The 13,606-nt window shown below is 43.9% G+C and overlaps 1 protein-coding gene across 3 annotated transcripts in view; it reads right to left on the bottom strand.

Annotated features, from left to right (window-relative positions):
• The window catches only part of epha7 (eph receptor A7), a 69,003-nt gene that overhangs the window by 34,578 nt on the left and 20,819 nt on the right, over nucleotides 1-13,606 (bottom strand). For all 3 annotated transcript variants that reach the window (XM_061241273.1, XM_061241271.1, XM_061241272.1), the window contains exon 5: nucleotides 7,075-7,410. In XM_061241273.1, the coding sequence (XP_061097257.1) occupies nucleotides 7,075-7,410 (336 nt within the window). The remainder of the gene's footprint in view (nucleotides 1-7,074; nucleotides 7,411-13,606) is intronic.

The following is a 13,606-nucleotide window of genomic DNA, read 5'->3' as shown; positions in this document are numbered from 1 at the left end:
ATGTTATGGTTTGTTTCAAGCTCAAATCAGAGACTAGATCTAACCGGACTGGTTCTTCAAATCGAGCGGGAAGAGATTCTGTCACCATCCAGTGCTGCGCTGAGATATTATTATTAATTGCCTTTAATTAAGAACAAACTATGACAATGTCAAAGAGATCACAGATTCTCATTAGCGAAGACAGAATGCGGAATTCCGTATGAGCGAGCTAAATTATGGACAAATAATCTCCGGAACAGCGCTTTAACACGCACCGTTAGAATGCATTATGCAGGAAAGACTACAGACAGATGTTTAAAGCTGAATATATTTAAAATCAGAAGTAAACAACTTGAAATTTCATTAAAAACGTGTCACATGGCTCTATAAAAGACTTGTCATTTCCAGTCTTGCACAGTTGCGAGGCCGCTGTCATCTCAAGAAGTACTGCACAGTAAGAGTATTAGCAATGCTAGTTAGGGGTTATATTTCCGCTTCTCTGTCATTCTTCTCATGGTTTTGTATCATCATTTATCTGAGCTCATCTGATATAACTTGACAGATTAGCGCAATTAGCATCTGTCACTCAAATGGAGCTCATTAAAAACGAACAGCACATTTCAAAATGACCCAACTGAACAGGATCATTCATCTTTGAATAGCCTGCCGCCATCTTTTCAATATAAAAAACATTAACTTCATTTGATTCAAAGATTTCACATGACATTTATATTGGGTTGAGTTTATATCAGGAGAACATTTGGCCATGGGTAAGTTGCCATTTGAGAGTTCTGAAGATTAAAAGTATCTGGAAGACTTTTTCATTAGTTAGGCAATGATAGTAAATAAACTCTACAGAAGTAAGATTCCAAAGAAAAAACATTGATATCTTGCTTCTTTAAAGAAGAGTTCAGCTGGCAGAAACTACACTTGCTGCTTCGCAGGAAGCTAAATAATGAAATGCGTCTCCATCTTGACGTCTGCAGAAGACAGAGTTGAGGTAAAAGATAAAACTGAATAAAAATCATTCCTGTCTTTTAACGCTGACACATTCCTCACCAAGCAGATCTGCGATCATCACAAAAGTGAGATGTTTTACTCTCTACTTCATATGTATGCATTTGAACTAAACTCAGAAATATTATTATTTTGCTAAACACACACAGGCTATGTACAGGTATGTATGTATGTAGAGATGCTTATAGAGAACCACACATCTCTCCAGGCCTAGAGGACAATTCAGACTAAGACACATTGCGGTATATTATACACTCTGTCCACTTTATTAGGTAGACCTGTACTCCAGCTTGTTAATGCAAATATTTAATCAGCCAATCCCGTGGCAGCAACTAAATGCATAAAAGCATGCAGAAGTGGCCCAGAGGTTCAGCTGTTTTTCAGACCAAGTGTCAGAATGCGTAAGAAATGTGATCTGAGTGACTTTAACCGTGGAATGATTGTTGCTGCCAGACAGGATGTTTGAGTATCTCAGAAACTGCTGATCTCTAGGGATTTCCCATGCACAATAGCCTCTAGAGTTTGCAGAGAATGCCGTGAAAAACAATGATCCAGTTAGCAGCTGTTCTGCAGGTAAAAACACCTTGTTGATGATGTTATGCAGCAGAAGCATATCTAAACATGCAACGCGTTAAACCAAAAGTGGATAGACTACAGCAGTAGAAGGTTTAATGTCTAAAAAATGTCTAATAAATACCTAAAAGTCCTCACTGAGTGTATATTATTGGTTATATAATATACTATGATATAGAGGATTAAGATAAAACAAAAAAATACAGCTAAAAGGTGATAAGCCAAGAGCCTGGAGATGGACAGACATGCAGTACAGTAGCTTTAATTAGCACCACAAGGGAAGAAAAACTGAACAGACTCACGGTAAAAGCCACCCTTTTCTGACACTGCCCGATGGACGGTAACGAATCCGTCAGCCCTCTGCACTCGCGGTGGGGCCTGTGCTCTTTCTGAAAGGGACTAACGGACCATCGTTCAGACTGGGCGGGCGGAATGCTTAGAGCCCTCTGTTCCCAGACAGTGGGGTCCTTTTTGCTGCGGGCCCTCTACGATCCGGCAGGGCTCGAGGGGGATTCGGAACAGGCGCTGCTGTGAGGTAGCGCTCATTCAAGCACAGAGGATTCTGGGGGATTTAGGGGGTTCGTCTGCCAGCAATAAAAAGGCTGAAACAGGATACTTGGGGAGATTAATTACCGAGATAGGGCACGATAATGCCATTTAAATGGGAAAGTAATTAAAGTGCACCTTCCATGAAAATTATTCATTGCTGACGGATTGGGTGACAGACAAATCAGAAGGCATTTACAGAAAGCTACAGGTTAAGTACTACGAGTCGGGTCTTCTGAGACCACCGCAGTTTCTCTGCAGCTGTTGAATCTCGCCGCTCTGCCCAGCCCTCGTCGAATTACCGCGAGTGGGGGCGGGGTGAAAAGAGAGAGAATGGGAGAAACGAAAGAGGCTCCCAGGTAACGTAAAACCGCAGACAAACGCCACAAAAACAGATCTACTTAACTCGAAAATTGCACTGCCCGCTGCCGGTCAGCTGGGAATCCTCGGAATCAATCAATCCATACCGCTTAATGTCATTATGGCAGATTAGCTCATAAAAGTGATAAATCAATAGCATTATTGTTCCCCAGAGTGTTAGTTTCACTAATCCATTGAACGATACCCACTTCTTGGCGATAGCAGACAGTGTAAATTGCCAGCTGAGTGTCTCCAGAACTATCTTGTATAACTGACTCTCTCACTAAATAATGCCACAGTACTTCTTCAGTCATATCTGCAATTATTTAAGGCTCATTTAAACATTATGCTTAAATACCGATAGCCGGTTTGAAACAGCAATTGCGCGATAACAAAACACATTCTGTCTGTACTGCTGTGGAATGATTGACAAGGAGGAGCAGAACGAGCTTGATAATAACAGCTAGACGAGGGATGAAATGCAGGCCTTTTCCGATGGTGTTTTCCTCTCACCGATCTCTCGGTAGAAAGGCTTTTCAGATCAAAGTGAAATGCTTTGCTTACAGTCATGCGTGCCACTAAGCTTTCTCCCCTTCTTTTGAGCAAAAGGTAAAAAGAGGGATAGTCTGTTTCCGTCTGAAATGCTTCAATATGCTAACACCACTGCCTGGCCCTCTCTTTAACAGCAGGACAAACGTGGGGCTAAGCAACAGGAGTCCCTGCGGAGAACTTGTTTCCCAGAAAAGCAGCAATTTTTGTTTTCCTTCTTGTGGATTAACATCCAATTCTGGTGATTGAAATAGACATGTCCTTAGATAGCCCTGAAGGAGACTGAAGAGCAAGTATCCTGGCAGACAGGCTTATAATAAAGTGGAATAGCAATGAAGTTAGAACATCTTCCCTCAATGCTAGGGTATCGGAAAGGGATCCAGCAACTTAAGGCATTATATTCCAAACTAATTTCATATTCACACAAAGAAGCAATGAATCCTCTAACTTTGCAGTAGACATATAATCATGACCATGAGAATAAATATAAAGTTTATATTTTCTAAAGTAAGGAGGTACAATATAACTTGTGGCTAACTCGCGACCCTTTCAAAAATCGTGATCTAAGAATTATAAGGTTCTGACTGGCATTTGCGACAAAAGTGAGTTAGTGTCATAAATATACAAATAAAAAAATGCTGGCTAAAAGTATGAAAAAATGCACAATTTAAAAGGTTGTATCTGCTTGGAGCCCATTCACTTTGAAGTCTTTGAAGCTCAATATCTCAAAACTACTCAGAATGCAGATAGAACCTTCTAATTCTCAGCTCACAAAATTTGAAAGATTGAATGAAAACTGACCGGAGAAACTGGTGGTCAAACAAATGTACGCATGTAGAATCCCACAGAATGGGGCTTTAGAAACAAAGCTTCGATGCGCTGTCTGTATGCGGGTATAAAACCATACACCGAAGTTCAGCTGAGAGCTGCAGTCAGCATTAAAATCAATTTCCACAGGCTCTCGTTTTCCTCCCTTATTACATTGTTCACGCTTCTTGTCGTTCATGCCTAAACAGTACCCGCTCCCTTCTCTGCTATACAATTTTACTCCCGCGTTTGGGTCCCGTAACCATTCCCCTGGCCGACTCCAATCCTATTTCTGTACCGCTTCCACAGTGAATTTTCTGGCTCAGAGATGCGAAAGCTCTCTTGAATAAATATTAATGGTTATTCTATAAGCAATTCCCTCTCGTGGGCATCTGAAAGAACAAAAGGGCCTTGTGTACAAGCATGCAGCACGAACGCTGCCTTGAATGGGAGCCTACGAGGGGTGGCTTTGCGGAGTCGACGAACGACGGTCGGGCGCTGATTGATATGCGCATCGTGCGCCACCTCCTCTATCTCTTCCAAACCGCTCAGCGCATTGAGACGACAAATGTACGTCACCTACAATGGAGAACAAAAAAATAAAACATTTCAAAGATTAAGCTTATGAACCCACCGGATGAAAACACCAGCTATTTAAACCCATTAAAACCAGTGCTGAGAAGTAATTACGTTTCTGGGAACAATACTCGCTCAACACCTTCAACTATAGATATATCAGCCCCAGACACTTCCTGTGATGTAATTAGGGAGGTAGCGAAATGCACATATGCAGATTCGCCATCTGCAGTAGCAACAATTCGGGCTCCCCCTCTCTCCTCTGCGGGACGGCTACCGAACTGGGGGAAAACACAAGCGAGGGGGAGCGCCACTCCTCTTTTCAACACTTTTCACAAGGCGTATGACTCTTCCTACAGTCTGGGAAAGGTTAATGAATTCTGGATGATGAGGCGTAAAGGTTTAATAATGTAGTCGCTCTAACAAGTGCTGAGCGCTCCCAGGAAGTGGTCATTGTTTTAGAGCTCTCCACATTCCAATTACAAGGCACTCAGGCGTCAACATCCTCCGCCATGGGAAAATGAAGCTTTGAAGGACCAGTGACCAGGGCACAGGGCCACGGGTCACCATACCCTCTAGATTTATATCTTTATAGGCAGCCTATTACATTGCCTTATTTTATCCCTGAAATGAGAAAGAGAATCTGAAAATTGCTTTCTCTGTAGATCTTTGAAGACAGCTCCGACTGAATATATAAAAAATGCTATAAAGACAAAGATAAAAGATAAAGATACGATGGTATATACGTACATATAAAGATATAGCGATGGTATAAAGCTATAGATATAAAGTGTATGGAAAAAAATCACAACGTGGCTTAAACACGAACCCTAAACAATACTTTACCCATCAGCTGTTTTTATTTCCCAACAGCGGCTAGCAGTTGGGCGTTGCAGAGGGCCGGTACAGTAATTTGGTGCAGCCGACTCACAGTGGGCAATTGCGAGAGCCTCACGCAGAGTCCCTGTTAATTGTTTTTCACGGGTTCTCCTTCCTACGTCCTTGTGTCCTTGCCACGACTACCCACAGCACATTCCTGCGTGAGTCTCTGTCACGAACCTTGTCACCGGGCATACATCATCCTTCTCAGTCCATCCAACATTCATTCTGCAGGCTGGCAGCAATTATATTTCCCTCTCTGTCAGACCTCTTGGCAAATGGGATGATTATGCGGTGGCCTGCCTCATTTTTCTGTGTTTTTTCCGGCTTGTGTTTGTTCTTTTTTTAAGTATTTTTCTCCAATGCAAAAAAAAATAAAATAAAATAAAAAAATACGGTCAAATTCATTCAATATGGGCCCGTGGGAAATGGGTATTGGACTATGAAATTTGGATGACCCACTTCATGTGCAGTGACCTGTCTTTGAGACAAAAACCAGCGTGTACCATGTTTAGTTAAAAACATGCCCAGGCACGGATTAAATATCATCCGCATATGAAAGTGCTCGTCTTTGATTTGCCTTCTCATCGAAATTCAAACTGCCTCCGTTTCAGTGTAGATAAACAAGGGGGGCCCTTGCTTTGTTGTACCTATCCTTGTTCCTGTCCAAAAACGTGGTTATATTTTTGACGCACTTCCTCATCTCAGCTTCCTATCTCCTTTCGCAGACCAAAGGTTGTTTTTTTGTTTTTTTTCGCTTTTCTTTGCTTCAACTGAAAGTAGGTCTTTTTTTTTTTTTTTACACAGATTAAATTTGCCTTTGGGTATACTCCAGCTGGTTTAATCGCAGACAGCAGGAAAACGCGGATGGGCTGTTTGTGACATTTCTATGGGTTAACCGCCTTCTCTCAAGCCTCTTATAATGGCGCAGCGAGTGTGCTTTGTTAATGACTGCACCATGTATGCATTTTTGTGGGGAACTCCGATTCATGGATGCTTAGGCATGAAAAAAGCCTCTTGTTTGCTGGACCCATGGAAATAATTAAAAAGTTAAAGGTCCGCCATGCTTTCGCGGAGCTTGCTGCCAAAGACACAGCATTTTAATTGCAGTCTCCCCAGACGGAGTGTCACAAACTGTTTCTTATAGGACTACTGGTAAAGTGCGCTACCCTAAAACAATAACTGTATGCACAGCTAGCACATACCATTATAAAGGCACATTTAATTTAATTTAATATGAATACTGAATGCGAGTTCATAAATTAATAAGAAAAAAAAACTGCAATCTGTAATTCAGAGAATTATATCACATGGCAGGAATGTCCCCTTTCTTTGGTTAACACATAAAAGTTTTTCTTGGCTGGGAATTCTGGTAATTTGCTTCAAAGCACTGCGGTTCTCTTCTCCGCATTCCAAATGATCCTAAATGGCCGCCGTTTACTGGTCCGGGGAGGGCCCTTTTTGAAAGCAATAAACATGGTCCACATAGTAAATGTGTTAAAATTACAGAGTATCTTTACAGTATCGTCCATGTGCTTTTGTTGGCCGGGCGCTGACGTCGAACCACTGGAGCCTGCACGTATCTAAACGCCGTTTCTCTGTGACTAAATCGTCAAAACCAATTCCAGAGCACATTGGAATGCTGCACCCGCGGCCTCGTGTCGTTTAGAAACTCCGAAACGAAATAAACAGATAGAAGGGTTGACCGTGCGCAGGACAGAATAACACAGTTTGGCTCGTCGCCCGTTGAAGGAAAAAAAGCCGTAGCTGAAACAATGGAGGCCTTACCTGCTTGGCTGGTGGCGATGTTGACGGCCGCGAACAACCTCTGCGTGCGGCTCAGGTCCGACACACCGTTGACGGCCTCCACCTCGAAGGTGTAGTTGGCGTGGGCCAGAAGGTCCAGGACGGTGACGTAGGTGTCAGTTAATCCAGACTGCTGCGGGTAGTAGCCCACGTTCCCGCCGCAGGGAGCGCACTCTTCCGGCTCCCAGCTGCACCTCCGGCACATAATCCTGTAGGTGACGTCGCTGCGGCCGCCCGTGTCCGCTGGGGGACTCCACTCCAGGCTCACCGTGGTCTGGTTGATGTTGTACACCAGGTTCTGAGGCGCCGAGGGGGGGCCTGTCACAGGAGACGCGGAGAGACGGGGGTTAGGGAACGGGCTGAAGTATGAAATTACCGTTTTGACACCGGCGACAGATGTGCGGGCAGACCAGCGGCACATTGTAAAAGGGTGTCCAAGATGAAGGTGCTGGGGATGAAACGGCAGCAAACAGAAAAGGACATTAAAATGCGAATGGAAAAGTTGTTGGAAAAAGGAAATATTTATATATGCAGGGCGGCCTCGGTAGCGGTTAAGGTATATGACAGGGACCCGCAAGGTCGGTGGTTCGATCCCCGGTGTAGCCACAATAAGATCTGCACAGCCGTTGGGCCCTTGAGCAAGGCCCTTAACCCTGCATTGCTCCAGGGGAGGATTGTCTCCTGCTTAGTATAATCAATTGTATGTCGCTCTGGATAAGAGCGTCTGCCAAATGCCAATGTAATGTAATGTAATATTTGTGTTGTATGCTACTATATGGGACACCCATATTGTATAGAGTATAGAAGTACTACTGTAGCAATGTTAGAATCTTCTATTTAACCTTTTCATGCCATATGGCACTCAAGCGTAACTACCATCCAATCCCAAGAGTGCCATATGGCACCTTTTCAACCAATCAAAATGTCTGCTATACTATTGTTTTGAGCCCCTATTAAAACCCTACTAAATTTTTCAGTTAACTTTCTCAGTTTCTCCAACCAAAGCCAAAACCTTGGGATTTGGGTGGAGCCACTTCATATTGGGTTTGGGAGTGAAAGCATTATGATCAATTGTTCTAGCTTTAAAGTTTTGTTCCAGAAAAAAAACCTTCATTTCCACACACAAACAGACTACATTCACAACTTTGAGTATCCAATCAAACTCCCTTACTGCATGCTACTTATAGTGAGACACACAACTCCTCACTTTCAAAAGGTATGACTAAAGTACAAAAACCACTGCAGAGGATATTTTTAGAAGTGCTATTTTAAAGAGACTGAAGTGGACATACCAGGGAAGCTGGCATTAACTCACTATTCCATCATTCATTCCGCCCCCTCCAAACAATAATGACCGAATAGTGGAATGAATATGTCCATTAATGGCACTGGCAGGAGACTTCAAGTATAGCATTTTAGCAGGCAGGCTGCATGACTCATCTCATTTCATGAATTAGATTAAACCCAACTTATCCCTCCACAACCTCCACCGCTTGTGGCTTGAGACACACTCCTTTGAAGTAGGACCAAAAGTGCAGCCACTTACAAATATGCTGCCCGCCAAATTATGCTAACAATAAATTGGCCTAACCTCATAATGCTATGCTTTAGAAGTAGCTTTTTTGTTTTATTTATTTCTTCATGTTTCTCAATGGCTAGGATAAAGATACATTCATTATTTTACTCAACATCACCGACTGCATTGATAAACACGGGCACGTACAGCGCAGTGAAATCCACAAGCTAGTAGTGTGTATGGAAATACTGAAAGAAAATTCAAATAGCTGCATACAGTATCTGTCTGTGACACATGGCTTACACCAGTTTACAGATGCCATGATGTGGGATTCTCCCTCGTGCTTCTAGGGCCTGGAGAAACGTCTGTACTGATCTGTGCTCTAGATGAAACATGCCATCGCGTCTCAAACAATGATCAATGCAGCCGTGTCCAGGCGAGCGGAGCATCCGTGACACAACTGTCTCGCGCTGTTGTTACACGAGCAGTGCGAGGGCACGCGCGGCCCTGTCGGAGCGGCTTCCTGTCAGGATGAGAAAGGAAGGGGCCCCACCGAAGACCAGTGCATCACCGCTCAGACGGGTGGCCATCAATCAGAACCAGCGATGCTCAGTAGCAACTAGATGCTCTTGCCCGAACCATTGCAACCGTGCCTATGGCTACGCGAGGATTAGCTTCACGTCCTGCGCCACGCTAGCCAAACCGGTGGCCTAAACGTGAACTTTGGCGGTTTCTCAGTTCCGTTTCTAGCATGACCGATCCGCGCTGTAAACTCCCATTTTGTTTTGTTGCCTGGTCGAGCACCGGTGAGCACTAGGGCCCTGTGAGGTTCTCTGGCCTCCGAAACAATAGCTGCGCAGCCACCCTCTGACAGACGAACTGCTGATATGCAGACTGAGTTGAGATACAGCACCTTCTGATGCCGTGACTGACAGAGCGAAAACAACCACAAAGATGCGTAATGATGTCTCAGTTCGGGCGAGGAGCAGCGACTCGAGATTTGCCAGATCGTGGTTTATCGCTGATGGGCTGTGTTTGGCAGTAACGTCCTGCCAGGTTAGAAATTTCTGAACACCCCAGATGGCAGCGAACAGTGACTTGCCCCGGCCTCGGAGACATTGTTCTGTAGTTAAGCAGGAGAGATTTGTTCCTTTCTGTGTTCTTTTCGGTGATTTTCAATCTACTGATTAAGTCATCTGTATGAATATTGAGGTGCTGGTACTATAGCACTCATTCAACAGTCACTGCAGTCACAGAGAGTATCGTTTCAGTAACATTTTTTCTGAAAGCTTACATACACAGTAGCAGTATACATTTTCAATTTACTCTTCAGTTTCCTGTAAGAAAGAAAACAAAATAAAAGTTGGTCTGTTCCAATTGTGCCATACTCTACATAACCTATATTTTTACAAGACCTGGGCAATACAAATGAAAATGATGTAACCGCAGAGCTAGTTGCGTAACCCTCTCATAAAGAATAACCAAACAGATAAACAAGATCCAGCTCTGGATATGAGAATCTCCATCTGCGGCAGGTGAAGTTGAAACTTAAGAGCTGTACAGCTGTAGACACTAGGACTTCTCTCATGAATCAAATTCTTAACCTTAATCCACATCAGGGACCCAGGCACACTCAGGAACAGGTTTAACTCTGCGTGATTTGGTTGTTCTTTATTTCCACGAGTACATTTATTAATAATCCCTTCATTTATTCAGAGATTATTGTAATGTGGGTTTCAAGTAGCAAAAATCAAGGCAATGTTTTCCTTACCGCTAAAATGCTAATGAAAGGATGTGGTGAGAGCCACTGGTTTAGATGAATTACAGTAGAATAATAGCAATTTGGAATTAATTTGAATTAATGCCTTTATTGTTTGTTCATGTGCAAGCCCTGTGTGCTTCCAAGTCACGCCGCTAAGTTCCCCACTGTACCACAAATAAGTCCCCACACCCCATTTACCCCGACTCCAACCATCTCCCACACTCAACTGTTCTTGATCGATACCACATTGCAACATCAAATTCAAGGGCGAGGGTTTGGCAGCGCAAAGAAGTCTTTGAAACAGGATTTACTCAGTTATTGCATTTTCTCAAATAGTCGTGAACAATGCTAAAATAATATTGATTTTAACCGAACCCTTTCAAACTAAAAAAAGGACAAATCCTTTGCCACGGACTTTGCACAAACGTACCGCATGTGCAAATAATCAACCCGAATGCAAATATGTCTCTGCATATTTACCAGAAAATATTTGAAACACCCTTCGATTGGAAAAGCAATCACGTATTACAAGGTCGTCAAACACTGGCATCACTAAGATTGAGACCAAACACAATTAATCTCGATGATTTTTCGGTTTCGCGTTAAGATAAGTGTAGTCGTGTTAAAACAACTCCTGGTTAACTCCCGCTCTTGTCAGCGGTGCCATTTTCGTAGTGTACAGGGCATTAGCCGAATGAGACGTCCCTTTCTGTTCTGCCCATCCTGCCTCTGGTCCCCTGTCGCTCTCGGTGTCTCCATTTCACTCACTGGGACCAGATACTTCATCCTCACCTGCGGCTAAGAGACGCGACACTTCCTAAGCTCCGACTGTCTGTCGGCTGATCCTCTGAGCTCAAGGGCTTGTAGCTCTCTCTGTCTTATCTGCTACCCCCGCCTGCGCAACGAGGCCTCGCGTCCATATCCCTCACAGGCCACGGCGTCTCAATCACATGCAAAACAGACGCGTCTGTCTCCTTCAGCCGCAGCTGCGTGTGTGTGTGTGTGCCTGTGTGTCCGAGTGTGTGTGCCTGTGTGTGCGTGCGTGTCCATGTGTGTGAGTGTGTGTGCGTGTGTGTGAGTGTGTGTGTGCGTGTCCGTGTGTGCGAGTGTGTGTGTGTGTGTGTGTGTGTGTGCGCGCGGGTGTGTATGTGTGTGTGAGTGAGTGTGTGTGTGTGTGTGCCTGTGTGTGTGTGTGTGTCCTGTCACTGCGTACTCCATTCCAAAGCCAATTCTCCAATGTTTGGGTAAACCTGTGATTTTACCATTGAATATTCACCTCTGATGATTCTCACTGTTCACGCTGCGCTAATGAATTCCAGGCTCTCAAACATCCACATATTTTGCAGAAATCGAACTCAGCCTTTCAAAAAGTATGTCAAGACATCCCCTGTTAGGGGACCATTCAATGCAACACCCACTGCTGAATGCCCTTAATGTTGAGTTATGAATTTCAGCATTATGCGTTACATTTTACATTTTATTTTGCGGTATATCACCATGAGGGCAGCGGCCACTGGGATTAATGAAGAATATGAAAAGGATGAGAAAAGAGCAGAAATAATGTGCTACTTTATGGTGCAGTAATTAGACCTCCATCTTACTTTCACAGTTCCAATTGGCACAATAATGGGACAGAAACTAAACAGAAATTATATTAAAGTGCATACAAAAGATACTGCTTGACTGTTTTCACCCTAGTACTTATTTCGAATTAATTAATTTATCTTAGTGATTATGTGAGTATTAGAGACCTTATCCGGTCATAGCTTAAACAAAGTGAATCCAGTTCTTATCTCCAAAGCTTTACGAATCAATTGCCTATTAAGGATATCGTCACTAACTTATGAGACATACCATAAGGATTGAAGGGAGGCGGGGGGGATTACATGAAATCACATCAACCGAGCAGAAATCCTTTGATGGACAAACACGGGCACCGACCCCTGACCCCGCTCCGACATGGCGGCCATTACTGCATTCCAAACGACGAGTGAAAAGTTGCGGAAAACGGGAGATTGCACATGACAGGAGGAGAGGAAGCTCTTTACCGCTCCGTATTCTCCAACCCCCGCCTCGTCCCCTAGCAACCGCTGGCGGGATATGAAGGCTCCACGAGATGTCAACTCGGTGAGGTGGCGGACAGGGGGAGAGAGAGCGGGGGAAGGGGCTAGGGTGTGGAGGGGGGGTGGGGTGTGCACACAACTGCCCTTTTTAGACTCCTCTCATGCCAGCCCCGCACACAGCTGTCGCGTGATTGATGGGGAGGCTCGGAGACCTATCAACATCCCGTGGCTCTCCGAAAGGAAAGCCCCCCCAAACTCATTATCTCTGAGGTCTGCAAACGACGGAAGTAAGTGACTCTCCTATCAATGGGATTACTGTAGGAATACACCGACAAAAAAAACTTTTAGAAAAAAGGAATATGTCATGTTTGGACGCCTTTTCAAAAGGAAGATTAAGGGTGAGATTTATTTTTCAGCGGAATCCTTCCGTTTATATACCTTACAACATATCTTAATCTTGTTTTTCTCCTCACAATTGGAATTTCCTAATCCGGGCACTGAAGAGATGTCTCACTGTTTGTCATGAGCCTAAGATTTTGTAGGCTTCCAAGTGCTCATTTAAGAATCTGTCAATCAGGCTGTTTATTCAAAAGAATGTAAATTCCCGTCCAATTACTATTCAATCCGAAAGAACTGCAAAAACCCACACGGAAAAAATCTCAAGCCCCTGACAATTCCTGTAGTCAAAATAAGGTAATCCGGAGATAATTGAGATAAATGGTGATGTATGGACATATTCTGGCTACAGTTTTCACAGTGCTTGGCGTAACAACCACACTGAGAGAAAGTATTGTAGCTTTTATTTCTTCTTCTTGCATGTGTATTTTGCCCCGTGGTCAAGTGAGTACCAAATGCGGAACACTAAAGCACGTTATTCATCTCCAGACAGTAAAACCGCAGCATCGCCGGAGTCGAAAGTAATAGATCTGTCATTCATAAAAGGATCTGAGGGGTTACATGGTGAATGTGGGTCTTTTGTCTCCCCCGTTTACTGATTGGGGGGAACCGGGACGCAATTAGGTCAAATTGCTTTACAGTGCGGTTCCGCCCTTTGAGTTAGTCACGGAATTAAGACGTGGAAATGGAAACTTCTGTTAACAGAAAAACCAGAGGACATTTTGGGACCGGGGCGTGAACGATGAATTAACCTGTCAGAGGGGGAGGAGGAAAAAA

This window comes from Conger conger, chromosome 5 (assembly GCF_963514075.1).
Source record: "Conger conger chromosome 5, fConCon1.1, whole genome shotgun sequence".
Lineage (NCBI taxonomy): Eukaryota > Metazoa > Chordata > Actinopteri > Anguilliformes > Congridae > Conger > Conger conger.
Note: the sequence above shows the minus strand (reverse complement) of the source record. Positions and strands in the feature narration are given on the sequence as shown.